Below are 21,621 nucleotides of genomic sequence, written 5' to 3' on the forward strand. Positions count from 1 at the left end.
TGTGATAATTAGTTGAAATGTAATTAGTGGTCATTCATCTTAAATACTTTGTTGCTGTCCAATGGGAAAGCTAGAATAATATGTATGTGTTTTCTTACAGCTGCAATTCTGCTGTCTGTTCACTAGGTGGTGGTGTATGCAATCATTTGAAAAATGTCTCTTAGGAAATTGCAACGATGTACTTGAAATCAGTATTACACCATAAGCACATAGAGCCAGATAATGAGCCATTCATCAGCTTGCTTTTACAAATTAACACATTGCTGTTTCTCACTATATTTTTTTTAATTAAATAAGGCTTGGAATCAAATCTATTTCTCACATTTGAAGATACAGAAAGCCCTGATGTGAACATCCTTGGAAATCTGACCAACTATTCCCTGCCTGTCAGACAAAATTTTATGTTATTTTGAGATATAGTGAGAAACAAACCAGAAGCCTGGGACAAAACTGTGAATGTAATTTGCCAAATAACAGTGAGAAAAAGATACACATTGAATACACAACAATATATTGTCTTTATTTATGACCAACAGATTTATATCTAAATTTGACACTTTAAATATAGAAACAACAGAATAATGGTTTAATGAGCTCCCCAGAGCTGCTACAGTTGATACAATACACCCTCCCATCTCTCTCTCTCTCTCTCTCTCTCTCTTACACACACACACGCACACACACACGTGCGTGCTTCCAGCTCTCACATTCTACTCCAGGCTGCAGATGGTGTCACATCAAACACAGTGATGATGTCAGATCATCAGATGGGTCTCCATCTGATGAGGTCATTGCTTTTAGGATGTCAGGGCGTCATCTAGAAGTGTAAACTAACACACACACAGGCTATTTCAGCTAACACATAACTATGAAGGAACATGGAGGTCATAAGATCTATACTAAATCACCATGACTTCACAAGTTGTGTTGAGTTATAGGGTATTTGTGTGTGTGTGTGTGTGTGTGTGTGTGTGTGTGTGTGTGTGTGTGTGTGTGTGTGTGTGTGTGCGCGCGCGTGTGCCGCTGTGGACTTCCTGATGCGTTTGCTCTCTGCTCCCATCAGTGATGATCAGTGGATGCTTGTCTCTTTTCAGTTGTTGTTGAGGACCCACCATGAGGCTGTGGAAGAGATAAATAAGAAAAAAACATGCACTGACCCCCGGAATGAATCTGATCAAGTAGACACTGAGCAAACTCCTCTGCACTCTGTGTGTATATTTGTATTTCTGTGTCCAAGTAAACTATGACAAATTTATTCAGCACTGCCCTCTGCTCTGAGTCCTTGTGGGTGGGTACATGAAGCGGGTTGTACTTTAATTAAGACTAATTCATTGTAATAAAGAAGGAAAACAACACAAAAGGAATTGATTAAGACAATGTTGATTAAGATTAAGATTGACTGAGCTCTGGAAAAAAGGGTAATAAAAAATACACAAGGAAGGAAAGGCGGGAAAATGGAGAATGGAAAGTAACGAAAGTATTACATATTTATTTATTTTAATTGTTAAGAATCCTTTTACATAATTAGCATTAAAGCTACATATGATATTTATCAACAAAAACAAGCTAACCAACAAAAAACAACAAAAAAACTTAATTACAAATGTTAAGCTCAATAAAATAGTATGTTAAATTAAATAATAATTTTATACAAGAAGTAATTAAATACATGTACAGAGGAAGATAAGGAAACATGGTTAAAAGCTTTAAGTAAGCAAGCAAAGGAAGTTGGACCTTGTTGTTGACAGTTATTATTATTTTGGTTTGTTGTTTCCTTTTTGATCAAACTAGCTGTTTCCAAGATCAAAATGAACCTTCAAGCTCAATATTTATTCTAACCACAGTTCTTTATTTACATATTTCAACACCAGCATGACATTCTGGCATCTTGGTTTGAATTGAAAATTAGGCTTTGTGGATTTTTTACATTGCTTGCTTGCACAGCATGTGTTTGGGATTGATGATGGTCACCTGACACTGTAGAGTTTTCTTCTTAAAAGGGTAAGATGCTCACACATCGCTTCCTCAAAGATAGAAGCGACTATCTCAATCTTATTAGACATGAAGGTTTGAGGTGAGAATCAGAATCATGAGCTATAACAAATGTTCTTACCAGGAACCAGCATGGTGGTTATGCTCTCAGGAGTTTCCAGAAAGTCCACGTTCCCCCTCTGAAAGGTTTTACTATAGTTGGTCTGCAAGTGACTGGACAGTAGAAATGAGAAAATAAATGAGAAGATATAAAGCTGCGTTCTGATTGGTCGATTTAAAGCTGCGCTCTGATTGGTCGATTTAAAGCTGCTCTCTGATTGGTCGATTTAAAGCTGCTCTCTGATTGGTCGATTTAAAGCTGCTCTGATTGGTCGATTTAAAGCTGCTCTCTGATTGGTTGATTTGTTGCTGCGTTCTGATTGGTCGATTTAAAGCTGCTCTCTGATTGGTCGATTTAAAGCTGCGTTCTCATAGGTCGATTTAAAGCTGCATTCTGATTGGTCGATTTGTTACTGCGTTTCGATTGGTCGATTTAAAGCTGCTCTCTGATTGGTTGATTTGTTGCTGCGTTCTGATTGGTCAATTTAAAGCTGCTCTCTGATTGGTCGATTTGTTGCTGCGTTCTGATTGGTCAATTTGTTGCTGCTCTCTCTTTTCATGCCTTTATTGGATAGGGCAGTTGAGAGAGACAGGAAATGAACCGGGGCCACCTGCACATGGTGCGGGTGCTCTACCCACTGAGCTAAACATCGCCCCTGATTAAAGCTGCAAGTAATAAGTAAGTGGTCAAGTAATAACAATTTATAACTCGACCAATCAGAACCCTATTAATCAGAATTCTGACTGGTTGAGCTCTGATTTTGGTTTTGGCCTTGTGAAAGCAATATCTCAGGAACTCTTCAAGGGAGTCTCTTCACATTTGGGATAAATGTCCACTTGGACTCAAGGATGAACTGATTGGGTTTTGGTCAAGGTCACTGTGACTGCACTGCAACCATGACAAATTTTCATACAAATGGTTAATATTTTATATGTTTCTGGATTTAACCAGAAACTAGTCTCAGTGGTGGAGGCAGTAATTCTAGTTCTAATTAGTTTCATTAAAGCTTGACAGATTCAGTGGCACTAAACACAGTGTGAATCAGACCTTCCTTGAGATTTATGTGAACAGGCCATGGTGCATTGTTCATGATGCATATGGTGTGAGTGAATACTTACTTTTTCCACACGTTGTTGTGCTCCCAGAATTCATAGAGAATGAAGCGTGATTCATTCGCCAGCCGCTGAACTGCGATGCTGCCAAATGCAAAACAAGAGAGAGCACAACTCATGCAGTCACTAATTAGTGTGCTACATCATGTCCCCTAACAAACCCTCCTGCTCTGATTTGTTTTCCACGCTGAGTGCAGGCAATGTGGATGTGTCGCCTAATATTTTCTGTGTCTTCACCCTGAATTATGATTATAAAATGTTTTGTCACAGATTTTAGTCTCATTTTAACTTGAAAAATGAGTTAACATGACTGAGTGGTTAGAGAGATGGTCATGACAAAGCCTGTAAACGTCACACTGTCCTTTAGGCAGTTGAATTGTGTTTGTGAGTGATTCAGTTTGTTCTGCTAAAGCCAAAGTTAACCATAGAATGATTAGGGTGACAGAGCTTAAATTCCTAATCTTTGGCTGGAGAAGAAGAAAATGCAAATGTTCTTTCATCTGCTGACACAGCATGTGGTGGCCGGATGCAATACTAAAGCTAGAGCACGTGTTAAGTTTTGACAGGATGTTTTGACAGTCAATTTTGGCCCAGTTTCTGTTTTTAAGGTGTCAATTTAGTTTCTTATCTCATGAAGTCTTAAGATTGAAATTATGATATAATTGAACCAGTTCGGGACCCTGCACACTAGATTCTTGGTATAATTTATTAAGAAGAAAGGCACTACTCAGAACTGCTCTAAGTCATATGAGGAAATGATTCAAGTAGATCTAGATTTTGAATTACAAGTCAAATTGTCAGTATCCTTTAGATTATGCTACACAGAGTGCAAAGTTGTGATGTGTTGTTTGTTTTTTGAGACTGATACAGTATGACACTAATGTCTCCTTAAATTCAACATCTTCCAAATATCTCCTGCCAACATCATATTGACCTAGAATAATGATGTAAGTCATGAGGTATGGCAACCAAAAACACAATGTCAGTGTCAATATGTGCATTCCAGTTTCACTAAGATTTTAAAGTTCATTAAGTTTTTTCTGCTTTTGTCTTAAATTCATATTTTGGCTCTTTCTGACAGTATATCTTACATCTATCCTTGGTATGACACCATCAAGTTTCTCATTATGTTGATTTTTCATTTACAACAAAAACTAGGTTCTGTTAAAAGTTTGTCATGCCAACAAAATCCACACTAACCAAATTTCTAAATTTTTCCTTAAAATTGGAATCTTTTACAGCTGATGTTTTGTCGAATATGACGAATATCTGATTTTGATTTCTATTTTTGATTTTTGATTTCTGACAATGTTGGAGGTTGATGTCAAGCCAACATTTTGTTTTGACATCAACCCCCCGATTTTCCTTTCCAACTAGGATTAAATGTCTGTCCATCATTAAGAGTCCAAAATCTTTCTTAACCTACATTGATGTTTAGTGCCAGATATGTTCCTCTATCAGACTTATATAATATGTTCGGAGGACTCAGATGGATTGCAGAATACCCACAAAATCTTGAAGATTTTCCTTTTAACCTAGAGAACATGTGTACATTGTGTAAAAGGCTCAGAAAAACACTATGTTTTATGATGTTATCATGTTATGGTAGGCCTATATATTTTCCAGAAAATGTAAGCAATCTTCTATTCTACTATGACCAAAAAAGTAAATGTTCAGTAGTATGTTTTTAGATAAAACATTTTGTGTATTTTGATTGCAGCTACATGAGAATAGGTTTTAAGTAAAATCTTATCAAGCTGCTAATTTACAGCATATGAATGTGAATGAATGAATATGATTGTTACATTTCTTTCTTTTTGGGTTTTATTGTTCTGTTGAATTAATTTTAGTTTTCACACCCATTTTATAAATCCCTTCCAAAAATGTAAAAACCAGAAAGAGCAGGAATCCCTGGTACAAAGTGAACAAAGAGAATATAAACTGACTGTAGACATCCAGTCTGGGCACAGGCACAATCCATGTACTGTCTGAGAGCCAAACGAAACTCCTCCAGCTCCTCCTCCAGCACCGAGAGCTGCCTCTGGACTATCAGGATGTGCTGTGAAGAAGGACCGACAGACAGACACACACACACACACACACACACAAAATGTAAAAGTCAAAGTCACAAGGGGTCACAATTTGCTTCAGACAGAGCTGAGGGGCATTCAGAAATTTCTGGCAAGGTTTCACATTGGCTCAGTTATTTACCAGAAAGCTGGTGACTAATGCAGAACTGGAAGGTGAAATATTTTATTGTAAGATTTATAATATCTATAATCCAGTGTTCTGGCAGCAACTTCTATACCAATTTGCCAACTTATGTGCCCAATGTAATCAGAAAATGACCAAGAAGATGAAGAAAAAGAGAAAATCCTGAGCGATTTTGAAATCAGGTACCATCACACACACAAGGACATATTTGGCATATTCTTATCTCTAATCTTAAACATGCACACACGATAAGATTTGAAAATAATGACACATCACATACTACGGGCTATTATTATTATGATTATCCTGCTAGAGGGATCAATCAGGGAGCAATGCACCACCTCACGTGATCTCATCTCACACGATGTAAACAAAGGTGGAGCCTGTGAAGCAACAACTCACCCTAGTAACGAAAAACAAAAGCAGAAACGTAAACAAATCTGAATGAAAAATGTTTGGGTTGTCTACTCTTCAGCGACAACTGGGGGTGAGATTTTAGCTGTGAGTTTTAATATCCATCAATAGTAGTATGCTTTCTAGCGTTAGCTGAAAGTGCTACAATATTTACTGTTGTAGGGCAACACCATCAGCTGTTCATCTGCAGCTTGTTATGCAAAGGTGTGAACCATAGGAAACAAGATACAGGAAAACCTGTATAATCACAACAAGAGGAAGCCAGATAATAATTTCTTGTGGCTGCTGATGAGGAATTGTTGACAGAGACAGAGAGGCTGATGGGAACAGGAAGTGAAAGGTCTGCCCGTTGGCCTAAGGTACAAAGTGTGTATGTTAATGATGTGTGTGTATGTGTGACTGATGAAATGCTTCAGGACTCTCTCTCAGTGACTCATTTGGGAGAAACACACTTGCTCACACACACACACACACACACACACACACACACACACACCATCATTACTCTTGTGCTGTGGGTCATTACTGGTTTTCTCTCAGCAACACATTTATTCCCACTGACACACAGTGATAAAGCAATTACATATTGATTCATTCACACATACACTGAGACGTCTGCATCAAATTAGTGATGAGATGTGACAGTGACATGTAATATTCATATGCATGGCTTCAGCCATATTTGTGTATTACTGTGCTGTGATACTCGCCATTCCTTATGAAAAATGTCACGTCATGTTAATGGTTTCACATGAAATATCTAGAGCTGCAACAATTTATCAAGAAAATCAGCAACTATTTTTATAATCAATTAATTTTTAAGACACTTACTAAACAAAAAATCTTTGGTCTCTGGGAAACTGATAAACATTATACTGACAGAAAAATTGATTAATCAAAAAAATTGGCAGATTTATTGATAATGAAAATAATCATTAATTGTAGATAACAGTTATGGACAGCATTAATGTCCTTGCTGCTCACATCTTTATAAAAGAAGATCCAGCAGCTGGAAATGATTAGTAATATAATTGATTAGTTGATTGAGAGAATATTGACAGCAACTATTGAAACATTTGAAGACATCACCATGGAGCTGGGGAAATTTTTCACCATTTTTTTGTTATGTTCATTGGGTGCCAACGTTTTACAGGCACAGAGGAAAAGAGGGCCTGTATGTTTTTAGTATGTCCGGTTTTTGTTCAAACTCATTCAGCAAAAAATGCCGAACATACAGGAACATATGATCCATATGGCAGAAGATTTTTTTCAATAGGCCATCCACACAAAATAAATAATGGTCTGCTTCATTCATGGATGAATGAGACTTCTGTTGTCCCATTGCCCTGGATAGAAATATCATCAGCACACCATTTCTGTCAGACTGTGTTCAAGATGGAGTTCAACAGATTTCATTTCAGCGCCATGCTCTGTTTCAATAGCCTGGAGAAGAATGAGACCACATGTGGCATGTCTCCTGCCACGTGGGACAGAATTAGAATTTACTGGGATTCATGAATCTTCTATTTACACTGGCAATTATTTATGGCAGATTTATGACAAATGATTATGAAATGTGAGGCCATGTATGACATTCCTGTATCATGTTATGTCTTGCATTTCACATGTAAAATATAACATGTCTCCATCATATAAATGTATTACTTGCAAAATACCAAAAAACCATGTGTTATATTTGAGATTTTCACAAGAAAAGGATTTCCACACTTCCACAAACATAACATGCTTTTTTTTTTTTTACATTTTAGTTGTAACCTTAAATTTGTCCCACAGTATTTCAAAAAATATAATTGTGTTTATCCTCTGGAGCTGAGGAGGAATCCTCCTGCGAGTGCTTGTGTTTGCCTGCTGTAAATGTCACTGAGTCAGCCGACAGTTTCTCAGCCATGAAATGAGTGATATGAAGCTTTGGTGTCAATAACAGTCTTCCTTTGCTTCATTACGTGGACACTGAGGTTAAACACACACACACCTGCACACTGTGTAAGAATAGATAAAACACACTACACACTGTACACAAACACAAGCCTGAAGGACATTTAATTTATCAGTAGGTTTACACATGGGGAAAAACAAATATATTTCCTAATATTACTGCATTTATACTGTCAATACACTGTAATGCAAAAAGCTGTTACTGGCAATAAAGCAATGAATTTGTCAAACTATTTCAGAGGGACTACTCTCTCCTCCTTTTTTGCTCTGTCTCTCTACCTCACATGTCCCCACACCTCTGTGTCTGCTCCTTCAGTGACGAGAAGCCTCCTCTTGAAAACTGAATACTGGGTGTTACACAGAAAGATTAAAGATAAAGACAGAGCAAAGGAAGAGGGGGAAAAATGCTTCTAACAAGTTTCAGCTCTGCTGTTTCTATGACAACCGCTGAGCACCTATTATCAGTGCGGACAGAGACTATGTGAGTAAGTCCATAAAGACTCTGGTGTGCCCTTGCTTTCGGTATTACTCCGCTACTTGAGAACAGAGTCACAAACAGTGGTCACCACAGCAAAATAGTAGAAAAGTCGAAGAAATAAGATGAACTAACCGATTTGCTCTCCAAGACCTCCTCCTCAACAGGCTCCAGGCGGATCTCCTACAGAAGAAGAGGAAATATGCGATGATATGATGCTAAAGTCTAAACATACAATAACAGAAATTTTTTTTTTACCACTTGGGGGCAGTAGAAAAAAAGCTGTAAACACAAGTGGAAATAAAAACTACTTTTTGACAAAGCCTTGTCTCATTGCCTGTGTTCTGCTTTTGGCCATCTTGTGATGTCCTGTGAGGTATGGAGCTTTTCTCTTGAAGTTTTGAGGCATGGAAGCAGGAAGTGAAGACAGTGAGGTGCTGTGTTTCAGCTTAAATTCAATATACAGTATTCATTCTTCTCAGAACAGGTTAACTTAATTCTCTTCAGCCAGAACATAAAAAAAAAACATATAAAAACTCTGTGTCTCTGTTTTACTGATATAAGAAAAGCTCTGTCCCTCTCTGCCCCACCTCTGTCCTTTCTCTGCCTCCCATATTCTATTCGCTTCTCTTTCTTTTCCATCACTACAGCAATCAGCTCATATAATGTAAGCCAGGCAGCAACCATTGTCCCAGCTGTCCTGCTGACTGTGGGTTTTGTAGTCTTTTGCTGGAAGCTATGATGGATTGTAGTCCTCGTTGCAGCCACCAGGAGGGAATGAATGGCAGCAGTATCACATACAGTATTCCAAAACTGGGTTCAAAATGTTATATCTTGTAGGTTATTTCAAAACTGTGTTAACTTATGTACTATATGTTTGTACTATTCTTTGTATTTAAATGTTGTGTTGATGTGCTTTTTCCTCCACTGCTGAACAACCAACTTCCCCTTTGGGACAAATATGATAATAAATGTAATAATAAAAGAAAACAACACAGTTCAATTCAAAAAGGGTCAAAGCTTGTCTGGGTTCACCAGGTCACCATAGAGAAAGAAGATGCTCCAGATTCGGAGCGCTACAACATCTTTTCAACAGATTTAATGTGACGTCACATGTAGATATATCAGCTTTTGTGCGGCTCACATTTCCTGTATACTGCACATATGTGTATGTGTTTGTATGTGGGAGGGTGTTGTTGGGCTGAGTTAATTAGTTGATAATTGCTGTGAATCCATTTGCCATGATTTGTAGTTAATTTGAGAGAGTCATGTAAAGACCAGATGGCTGGGATGGTGAGAGGAGACAGATGGAGAGAAGCAGAAGCATGGAAAGGTTCAGGGAAAGGAAGTCACCCTTTGTTCTAGGCGGTCGATAAGCTTCTGCAGTCTGTTGACCTGGATCATCCACTGGCTGTCCTCATCATAAACACCTTGAGGAGACACAGAGAGGAGGATGGATTTCAGACGGAAAGAGTAAACAACAAATGTGAAGGAATGAAATGTGTATTTTAAAACCAATTTCCCTCCATTGATTGTTTGAACTGAATACTCTAAAATGGTAGCAGTATCCCAGAAGGCATTTCACGTTTTCCTTTCATCTTATGCAATGCATGGCCATGCCAATCAATAGAAAAGCTTTGAGGTTTGTAATCAAAGTTTATAGAGGCTCTGCAGTTGTTTCACAGATCTCCTAGCAACCAAAGCTGGTGCCCTAATGCAGGTGTAATGGAGAACTGACTGTGTGCAAGTTTTACAGATAGGGAAGCAGAGCTGAAGAACCCACTACAGCGATCCAGCTGTTTACTCCACCAACGAGAAAAATTAACCAGACCAAAATAAACCTTTTCATGATATCAACAGTAGTTTTCTAATGGACGAGTACAGTTTCCACATGCAAGTAGGTGTGTATGTAACAATGTGTGTTGCATCGCAACTGATCTGAGAACGGTGGCAATATCAGATCCTGTATGGGACAAAATGCTGTTCTAGGAGAGATATCACTTCCACTTTGGTATCGGTCAAATTTACGTCTATGTTTTGCCTTAAGTGATAACCAGCACTGCTTGCCTTGCTTGTCCTGATAGAATGAAATTGGTACGAACAATGGTTGACTACATACAACAATCAGACCGGGTTACATCACTGAAAGATCATTGAAAAATTGATGGAAAAAAAAAGTGGGGAAAAAAGAAAATCATTAAGCAGAGTAGAATATCCTGAAAGCCATTGGTCCCAAATCCAAACAAATTCTATATAGGATGTACTACATACTAATCTTCTTAGTATACTGTTTTGCAATTAGTGTACAAGAAAAATCAATGCACTTTAACAGTGAATATGGTTATGTTGACATTACAATTAAAAGTGTTAGATGTGATAAAACTTTACTACACCAAATAGCACTGTAACAAAGAATGCATCCAATGTCCAATAATCTCCAACAAGGCTACCAAACATCTGTGATCAATCTCTTGATCAATATTCTTTTATTCCACTAAAGGCGTAAAGGTGTCAAGCTGTTTCCTCAAATATTTTCTTTTGCATGCTCAGAAGGAGAGGCTCTAATATGGACTGCTGAGGCAGTGTGCCTCCCCAGATGCCTGTGTAGGCTAATAAGTGTACTTTTATACAAAATAATGCAAACTTCAGAAAATCACTGACAGACATAGTTTTCTCTTTCTAAACATGCTCATCCCCCCCAACATCTACCTTCACCTGATCACCAGCAAAGAGCCAGAGACTTCAGTGGCTTTTGAAACATACACATTGAAATCATCTTTCAGCTCTCTCTCTCTCTGTCTCTCGCTTCACTTTCTCTTCACTCTGCTCTCTGGCCTGTGGACACACACTGACTCTAGTTAAGAAGCTTTTTTGCTGCTGACAGTTGCAAGACGACATAACTCAAGACTGAAGCTCTGTAAAACACAACAGGATGCACTGAAACAAAATGAAACATAATATAAGACGACAGAGCCAAGTGATGTTTAGTTATTCAAACTCAGCATTAGACAGCAGAACATATAAACTCACCTGAATTGACGAGACTGAGGAGTGGGTTGTTGGGAGATAGGCTGCTGTTCCTCTGAAGCCTACGATTGGAGCGACGACCTGACCACTGGATGGACAAAACCTCTGGCTTCGGGGGGCCCTGCCTGGAGTCAAAACAAGACAATAATTATTCTGACATCACAAATTTCCCCTTTCAAAGTGGTTGTTACTGTGAACACACACTACGTGACTATAAAAACCCTCTGTAAAATTCACATTAAATGACCTTCTTTTCTGCAGTTTATCTGGCGCACTGCACTCAACATATAACAGATGTGCCCCACAATGAAGCATAATATTCAATAGAATTTGGTCTCAACTATCTGCTGACTCTCAAAGATAAACAGAAAATGTGACTTTGTAATAAGTGCTATTTGTGTGTACTCATTTGTACAAAAAAAAAAGACAAAGGATCACTTGTGATTTTTGCATTTGTGGGTTTGAGACATACAGCTGAAATGCTGACACTATTTCCCACTTACATGTTTTTTTTTTCCTTTTACAGTTTAAAATGGCACCCAAGTAAGTGAGGCCCATAGTGTCATGAATGTTTGTCTTCGCTAAGAATAAATTTAGTGAGCCAAAATTTGTCTTGGCTTTGTCGTGTTGGTCTGAGGGTGATGCTAATGCTAGTGACAAGGTACATGCAGCCGCAGGGAGACATCACCTAAGATTTGTCTTACTGCTGTCGAGTTGTTCGGCCCCACGTTTTGATAAGACCTCAGGGTGACTGCGGGGAAACGTTTGTCTGTGCAGGTGAATTCACACGCACATTCAGATGTGTGTGTGTGTGTTGTGAATATTATTTTTTGTGGAGAAAAGGCTCTTGAAAAAAGGCTCTCTTTCAACCTCTCTTAATTTTTGAGACTTTACACAGCAATCTTTTGTACAGTTCCATTTCATTACTTATCCTTTACATATATAACATAAACTGTGTTTAATAGTTCATATTTACACTTTCTAGGTAAAGGCATTCAGTACTGAAATCCCTCTAAGCATATTTCAGAATGATCACCTTTTCTTAAGAACAGTTTGCTTGAATCATATGACACCATAAGAGATTTTAAATCCTCCTCTCCACATCTGGGAGAAATGCAGTGTAAATAATCCACCAGCCACAGTTGCATGTCAACGTACTCTGTATGTAAAATGTAGAATGACATTTTTTAAATGCAGTTACACTAGCCCAAGAAAAAATTTCCCAAGGGGACAATAAAGTGCATCATATCGTATCACATTGTATCGTATCGCATCATATAACATGTCTCTATCCTTGACGAAGGAGGAGTGGGACAGGTCTCTCTTGGTCTGCCAGTGAGTCATATTCTCAGCTATGTAGCGACTTTAATTGACCTCCAGCCTGCCCATTATCATGTTCACCCACAGTTTTTATGTCAACTGAGAGGGAGGAACGGGAAGGTTAAGAGCAGGAGGGAAAACTGTGTGGCTGGAATTAGTGAAGGCTGAACAAGATCCACTACCTTTGTTTTGAGTTTTAAAGGCATCTGAAGTAATCACTGGGACATTAATGATCAACAAACAAAAATGCTTCACGCAACAAAAACCTTTCTTGGTGAGGCATTTTTATTTTATGCCTCTGAGCCAAGCATACATGAATATGAGCTCCAGGTTGTCCACAGGCAGCCTCCTCACACTATTTAAAGCCACCAGAGAAACAGCCAGATCCTCTAGATGTTTGGAAGAACAGAGTGATTGAATTCAGGTGCACAAGGGACTTTCTTAAGTGTGGCAATTCAGAGATGGATACGGAGGAGACGAAGCTGCTCTGGGAGTGAGGGACAGTAACACTTTGAAATAACATGAGACAGAAATAGAGAGAAAGAGATATTAAGAGGAGGTGAAAAGAGAAAGGGAAGAAGGGAAGAGTTTGTGAGGGTCTCTGACTCAATTATTGATTATCCAAGCCCATCATTTTCTGCCTCTGAGAATAAGTGTAAACATAGTGATGGTGAGAAAAAGACATGATGAAGAGCACAAAGAATCCACAAAGGGATCCTTTTAAACTGAAGTCATGCAGAATCATGTCAAACAAAAACAACTATTATTACTAGAGTTGATGAAATGCTGCAACAGTTACATTTGAGAAATATTGAAATAGTATGTCATGATATTGTCAGTTGTGAACATAATGTAGACAAACATATCGAAGGCAGAGCCCGGGACAATAAAAGCTGGGATAATCTTGAGATGAAGTGACTCATATTGTCGTAACACGTCGGAGGTAAAAGTGTTAAGAATATCCACACTCAAAGGTAGAGCCGTCATAGAGAGAGGAGAGCTGCAATTAAAAAAGCTGATAAAGGGGCACAGTTTCTCAAATGCATCATGTTACACTTGGCTGTACACACGAAAAACTGATGGAAGTAAAGAGGGATTCAAAAAAGAGAGCTAACGTAAATTCTTGCCCACTTTCCCACCTCCACACACCTGACTAATCACTGTCTAAAGTGGATGTGCTTGTCAGATTGCCAGTTTTCAGAAAGTTAACAGCTCAGTATGCCTCGAACAAAACTCAGTGCTCATTGGATGGTCAAAAAGTGCTTGAGAGTACGCTCATACTAAGTTGGTTAAATCAATAAACACATCTTTTTCCCTCCATTTCAGCCCTCCACCCTAATTAAAACAGCACAAACACAAATTTGTGTTTCAGTGATCTGGAAATGCAGTGGGTGGTCATGTTTGACATGGAAATAGCATTTTAAAAGTTATTTGACATAGTGTAGATACAGGCCCCCTTTGGGGGTGTGGAGGGAGGGGGTTCCAGACTTGAGGTAGACTGATTCCACACTGACTGAATCAGTTTACTGAGTTCAGTTCAGTTCAAGGACTCATACTGTAGTTATTGACGATATTGTTGGTTCACTCATCACCATTCAAATGCACTTCAGTTCGTATAACAGCAGTTTATAGCAGCACTGTTGAGTCTTCAGCAGTACATTCAGTCTGTTGTCAGTCCAATCTACGTTTAGTTTAGTACAAAACTAGCTGATGCACTGTACATAAGGTTAATAATTAATAGCTCAATTGTTTATATTAGTTATGACTGAATGATCAAATATGACTCTGTGGCTTTCACAGTCTTTTAATATTCTTTTAATGAGAAAGTAATCTAGAGTGAATCACAGCTGAGCTGACAATGGTGTTCACTAAATCAGTATAGTCACTTCACTTTGAAGATTTGTTTGTACACCTCTATTTTAGACACCGTTCCACCATTGGACAAGAGCTGTTTGAATATAGAGACCCATTAATAGATTTTTTTAAAAGCAGTGTAGAGCAGCAGAGAATGCAGCAGTATTTGCTGTCAAAATGTCAGTCTGGATTTTAACGTGAGCTGGAAATTAAACTGCATTTATTACTTTTTAATAGATCAACACAGTGATAAAGGGTCATAAGTAAAGTTTGTTTCTCTGGGGTTGTCAGAGGTCAGCAACAAATTGCTTGTTAGCTGTTGAAGCTGTAGCTCAAGTGTGAAGTCAGACAGGTGATGGGATGCAAAAAGATACGTCATCACCTATTCTTTAAATACACCATGAACATGAACACACACACACACACACACACACACACACACACACACACACACACACACACACACACACACACGTATACACAGAGCCCCCTGCGCCTCAGGTTTAATCATCAGTTCTTCTCACACACAGAAAGCCAGCGGGTCAGTGTTCATTATCAGTCAGTTCATATATAAAGATGCTAATAAGTTCATCATGAATGTATTCCATGGTTCATCAAATTAAGGTCATATTCTGATTGTCGAACTGTCATGCAAACACGGCATACATAAATCTTAGTATAGTCTAGTGGAGTTAAGGACAAAGTTGGAGTAGGCCCAATCGAATAACTGACTTAACTAATCATCCATCCATGCATTTTCTTAACCGCTTATCCAAACCAGGTTGCGGGGGGGCTGGAGCCAATACCAGCTGAAACTGGGCAAGGGTGGGGTACACCCAACCACACACACTCACATTCATACCTACAGGCAATTTTGAGCCACCAATTAACCTATCGTGCATGTCTTTGGACTGTGGGAGGAAGCCGGAGTACCCGGAGGGAACCCACGCAGACACGGGGAGAACATGCAAACTCCACACAGAAAGGACCCAGAACCTTCTTGCTGTGAGGCGACAGCGCTAACCACTGCACCACTGTGCTGCCCCATAATTAATCAATAGCATGTATTTACTGCCACCTAGTTTGTTTTGTTTTTCAGTATTTTGATTCTGTTTTGACATATAACCATCTTCCTGGTATTCAAGTGTGTTATGCTACCTATTCATATTTCATTTCTCTCATGTCTTAGCAACAGTCCCTTTTTAATTTGTTCCCTCCATTTGCTCATATTTCCCCATAGGAAGGGGATCTGCACTGTGATTAAATAAACAAAGGACTATAGATATCTGATGGATTACAGGGAAGAGCTGGTGGTTTTAACAGGGTAAGAAACTGTTTTGTTGCATAGCACCTTGGATAAAAGCATCACTTATGTCTATAATATGAGATGTAAATTAGAGTGTGTGGTTTGGACAAAATTATTAGACTATCTGTGACAACTGTAATTATGGGTGCTATTGTACGCTACATTTTGTCTATGTTTTAAAGACTAATTGTGTGTGTGTGTGAGAAGGACCTGAGAGGTCTTTGCTCTTACTTCTCCTGGCGAGTCTGCTCGGCTGTGGTTTCCATGGCGCACTCGAGCGAGCTTTGAAGTGAATGAAGCTGATTGGTTGTCTCCTTCAGTAGGAAGCGGGTCACAAACTGCTCCAGGTGGGTGGACTCCTGATAATCCTGTCAATCAAGATGAGGAGGAGGAATTAGAGTGGGAAGAATGATGGAGTAGAACAAGGGGAGCTGTGACAAGTTTCACATGCCAGCCAAGAGTCACTCAGTGCCCTGACCAGCCCTGCTAATTAAAAGATGCCTACAAGATCATTCTTGTAGGCACTAGAGGAGAGGAAGAGAAAGAATAGGAGAGGGAAAATGTCAAATCCTTGGTGTTCACATTCTAAATTTCTCATTTGCTGAAATCCACCCCATAAATTATGTTTGATCAATCATGCTGGTCTAATGTCAGCAAACTGACTTCAGAACAATACAGATGAAAGCAAACATGTAGGACGAACATCTTTGAATGGGTACAGTTTAATACCCATAAAAACTGGGAGGACGTCAGTTTCTGGGCACTTAATACATTTTACTTTAGACTAGCTAACAACTCATTCATTCATTCATTCATTCATTCATTAAAGTCCTTAATGAATTGAAGATCTGTGTCTGTGCATCAGCCTTGACAATGCAAAACTGGTCTGATGTCGATAAACTTCCTCACAATATGCATCTTGTTCTCATCTTGTTCTGTTATTGCATTGAAATCACATTGAATAAGCCTAATTTGAATGTTCTTATTGAAGGACAAACATAATATCACAATGTGAAATCACAGAAAATGAATTTCCTTGGAACTTGGTAATAATGGATTTTTGGCCACTAGTGGAACAAGCTGTAAACACTGAAATATTATCATTTCATAAAGTTCCTGGATAAACAGGATAGCAAACAGTCTTATTTACACATCCAGCAGACACAGAGCAATATATCATGTATTTGGCTTCATATTTCTGGGCCCTTGACAAACCAAACAACCAAACCAAAACAAACCAAAAATAATGAGCTGAAATGTGACAGACACCAGAGAGAAGGGTAACCAACCTCCACATACAAGTAATCACTTAATCCATTTTTACTATAAAGATACAAGCATCTTGTTTCTGACTGGCACAGCAGGTGTCTGCATATATTGTGGTGGATGACGTGTTTACATTTTCTATTATGCTGAAAAGTATTCTAAAACAAACATCAAATATGTGAAACAATCATCTGCACCTTTAGTCAGAATTGCATCTCAGAAAAACGTCCTCCACACCAAGAAGTACTAGTCATTTTGTGAGTGAAGGACACATTTTTTTTTTTTGTTCAGAAAGGTAATGGAAAAAAAATGACATTCTGTAGAGGCGTCATTTGCTACATCTGGACCAGAACAGGAAGGCTGAGTGTTGTTTTGGATCTAATAAAAGCGGAGCATGAATGATGATCAGCACACCAGAGTTTCCTGTTTGCACAACGCACCTGCTCCCACAGTTTTCAGCACCACAACTGTTTGTACACTTGACTAACAATGAGAGGTTTGAAGGGAAACGTCAATACTAGTTGGATTAGAGGATGACTAATGCATGAATAGGAATGTGTGTGCGTGACGGAGAGAATAAGAGAGGGAGAGAAATTAAATATATTTCAGTGTTTCTGGCTGTTGGTAATTACTGCTTTTATGAAAGTACAATGAAGATGGTTTGATTTTAAAAGCAGTATGTGTTTATCAGACCGTTGAAGCGCACATACACACACATACATACACACCCTAATTATAGCATGTTGAGCTGCAGACTTCGACTGAGAGAGCCGAACTCCCAGCAGCTTGTCCAGAATACAGAGCAGATCATTAGTCTCAGGCATTTCCCATCGGTCCTCTCACCAACATATCTGATCAAAGATTAAACGGCTTGTCCTAAAATGTGAGTTTTCTGTTTTCTGTAAGAACACATTACAAAAAATCTCTGTTTTTTGCAGTGTTGTGTTTTAAGACCCAGAATCGTTGTTGGTCATAGGTTTTTTTGTTTGATCCTCAGAATTTTTAACTTTTAGCAAACACACAAACACACTCACACATGCGTGCACATTCATTGAGGGAGAGTGAGTCACGACAAAACTGGTAAAGGTCAGTCTCCTGTCTACCATCTGAGCATAGATTACCCCCTGTGATCTGTACTTTTGTGTATGTGTGTGTTTGTGTGTGTGTGCATGTGTGTGTGTGAGTGTGAGTGTGTCCACGTCAACAAAACAGCAGCCTGATTCTTTTCCTTTTTGCCTTCATCTTTCATTTTTGACCGTACAAAAGGTCAAATGAAAGCTTTGTCAGAAATGGTGCCATGTAGTGTTCCACAAGTCTTTCCTCTGACCCCACAATGCTGCTCAATTCATGCTATTTAAGCCTTTTAGTCAGGAATGTGACGACATACCCCCCCTCCCTGCTGCGCAATCATTCCTCACCCTGCCTTTGCCAGATGATTTTACCACAGTATTTTTAAAATCCTGATTGCAAATTGTCGTCAAATAAAGTCAAAAACTACCTGGTCGACATGAGGAATTCTATCTAACAGGTCACCTTAAAGTGATTTGGCAGAACTGGGACCTGGGTTGCACCAGCTATTCATAAACGCATTACTGAGTTTGTGTGAAAGATCCTTCCTAGAAATTACAGGCTAATTTCAAACCAGTGATTTGCCAAATTAGATTTCACCATATAGTGAAAATATGTCAAATGACAGCGTGGAAACAATATGACAACGTGAAAGGGGTTGCTTGTAGCGATGAACTTACAGAGAATCATCACCTTATGAATTTTAGCTCGTTGCTTATCTGTTTGACACGCGACTTAAATTTTCTGGTTCACTTTGACTGCGCTTTGACTGTGCTGAGTCATTTTCAGCTGCAACAGCAGCAAGAAACCCACTGTACACTAGCTGTTCAACGCCAAACAGCAGACAGACACAGTTAGCACCAACCTGTTGAACGTAGTGGAGCATTAACAGCTACAGAGAGAGGTAGTGGAGACAAAAACAGAGAAAAGGGAGAATAATGTCGCTCCATGACTGCTGGATGTGTAAACAAGCAACTGTTACTGAACACATTCAACACATAAACTTAAAGGGTTAAAACGTGCAACTGTAGGTATGACTTTGAATATTAATTAAAGCAAACATGGATAAATATATGTTTCAGAAACTGAAGTTTGAATACAGTTTAGAGTGAGTTACAAATATTGGATTATGCCAAGCTAACTGATGGTATTTGATCATTCAGTCATTAAGCATGGTGATTGGCATGGTTACACCTGCATGTTAATAGATCATACATATATACATATACACATACACGTGTGTGTGTGTGTGTGTGTGTGTGTGTGTGTGTGTGTGCAGTCTGTATCTCTATGTAGCAATAAATCTTTTGCCTTATGAAAAAAATGTTGTGCCCTAATTCTGCAGCAACTGTGAAGTGTGAGTACTCAGCCAACTTCCTCTATGTACAGGTGAGAAACAGCTTAGAACTGCTAGGAAAAATTTGGAGCCAAAGCCAAAGATGGAGGTTGCGTATGGTAAAGCTGTAAATAGCTTTGGCTTTAATACCTTTGCAAAATGAGACTTCAAGTGTAGCTGAACAGATATCTATATGTGTTTGGCTCTGATTTAGAGGCACAATCTTGTTCCAGCTCCCCCGCACATGTGCATGGATGTTTGACGCGTGCACACAGCACACAAACAATCTTGCAGTGCAAAAAAAGAAACACCTCACACACGTACATCCAGCCCCCTCACCCACATCCACAGCCAGAGACCACCCACTCAAATACATATAGAGTTTGACTGAGCTTCAGTCTGTGACTAATGCAGCATCTGTTCTTCTTGCTCAGCCAATAGAGAAATGCAGCATATTATATGTTTTATCTCTCTGTTCTTGTGCTATGATTCATTTTGTGGCTTCACACATGCTTCATACCAGAGGAAACTATGATTTAGGCTTCAAGGAGTAAGGCTCGTGGGGAGACATCAGCAGCGTCCTGTCTCTCTTTCACAGTCCAGTGCAGTAATTTGATTTTAAAGTTATTCCTTTGCTCCATAACTCCTCAGTTCTGCTCAATTTGTGCAGAGTAATTTGTTTTTATCTGAGCTCAAATATCGATTTCATATTGCATGTCTGTGAGGTAACAACTTGAAGAGTGTTAATGGAAAAAAATTGATTTATCCTGTTTTTCCTGTTTACTTTGTGAAAACTGACTTTAGGCTTTAAAAACTCCACAGCAAGACCTTAAAATTCACGTCCCTACTGCCTCTGCTGTTTCTCCTCTTTTTCTCCTGCTGTCTCACTTCCTGCTCTCGACTACTCTCTTGGAGAACAGAAAATGATTTGAGGTGCAATTTGATTTTCGCACCTCATTGCAGCTCGCCGCATGTTGAGTTTTAAGAGAGGTTGCACAGGGATTGCAAAAGTATCTGTATGGTTCATTTCCTTTGTAGAAATGAATGCTGAATTACAGGCACATGTAACTCACTGGTGTGCTCCTGCAGGTCCAACCTTGTTGAAATCAGTTTCAAGAAAAAAGCCCTTTTACTTGGAGTGAAATACCTATTTCAATGGAATAAATTGGTTTCATACAACAAGGTTTATGTATACTGCATGTTGTCTTATATGGACCTCCTGAACTGATGCATTATTTGACACCATTCTGTTAAAATCTCTCCTCGCTGCTGTAATTTTTTTCTGTTTATTAAGTGTCCAAACATTTACTAAGCCAAAAACTTTATCTGCTGTTACCACTTGCATTTGTCACCACTGCTGAAGTTGGATATCTACATGTGTAACCTGCTCCTGTGCCAATAAAAACACTACCACTGAACGGTTTGACTCCCACACTCTTCGTTTCTAAAGGAGCCACAATGTGACATGTCTGTATCAGTGCAGATCTGAGGGGCGATTTGAGCTTCACAGCATGTGTCATATGTGTCAGATGAGACACTACAGAGAGGGTGGCAGAAAGAAAAATAAGCTCTCCCTCCTGTCATCTCTGATAATATACCTCCATCTCTGCCTGTTTGCCTTTCCCTCCCTTGCCACCATCATCCTTCTTCTTCTCCTCTCTGATAATGTAAAAGGTATTCAGCTTTAGCCACAGCTCTACAGTAAGATCAAGAGGTTACAAAGAATGATCAAAAGGAGTATTTGTTTTCTAACGCAGCCATAACCCATTTAAATTCCTCATCTATGTTGGCAACAGGCCCAAAAAGAATCATAACATGTTTTGTTCTTGGGGTTCATTAGTGGCCTGAATGAGCTCTGGCTTGTCCTTTATGGCTCTGTAATGGAAATCTGACTAATGGGAGATCTGAGGAAGCCAGCTGGGCAGCACAGGAGCATGCTGGGAGAGATTTGCAGCATGAAGTTCAGGCCACACTGTGAGTAAATCAAACATCTCTTATTATTATCATTATGTGCACAGCATGAGATGCCACTGTGATGTGTGCACCCTGAACAGAAAGGCATCTTAATTTTAGTAGATTTTTTTTTTGCAGTTTTTTTTTTTTAATTTCTGTCACCAAAGTGACACAGCTTGCCACAAACATCACACCCCTTGTTTTCAAAGTCATAAGTCAGTCAAGTGG

General features: G+C 39.0%; 1 protein-coding gene across 2 annotated transcripts in view; it reads right to left on the minus strand.

Annotated features, from left to right (window-relative positions):
• Window positions 1-494: 494 nt before the first annotated feature.
• Window positions 495-21,621, minus strand: part of necab1 (N-terminal EF-hand calcium binding protein 1) — a 35,740-nt gene continuing 14,613 nt past the window's right edge. Inside the window, exons 6-13 of one of the 2 annotated variants that reach the window (XM_071499357.1) lie at window positions 16,002-16,138; window positions 11,294-11,415; window positions 9,617-9,693; window positions 8,399-8,446; window positions 5,151-5,263; window positions 3,211-3,288; window positions 2,114-2,205; window positions 495-1,119 (exon numbers count right to left, since the gene is read on the minus strand). In XM_071499357.1, coding sequence (XP_071355458.1) covers window positions 1,091-1,119; window positions 2,114-2,205; window positions 3,211-3,288; window positions 5,151-5,263; window positions 8,399-8,446; window positions 9,617-9,693; window positions 11,294-11,415; window positions 16,002-16,138 — 696 coding nt within the window. In that variant the 3' untranslated portion in view covers window positions 495-1,090. The remainder of the gene's footprint in view (window positions 1,120-2,113; window positions 2,206-3,210; window positions 3,289-5,150; window positions 5,264-8,398; window positions 8,447-9,616; window positions 9,694-11,293; window positions 11,416-16,001; window positions 16,139-21,621) is intronic. The other variant, XM_071499356.1, reaches the window with a different exon arrangement.

The sequence above is a fragment of the Trachinotus anak genome, unplaced genomic scaffold (genome assembly GCF_046630095.1).
Source record: "Trachinotus anak isolate AG129_WGS33_773 ecotype Australia unplaced genomic scaffold, CSIRO_AGI_Tana_v1 ptg000016l, whole genome shotgun sequence".
Classification (NCBI taxonomy): Eukaryota; Metazoa; Chordata; class Actinopteri; order Carangiformes; family Carangidae; genus Trachinotus; species Trachinotus anak.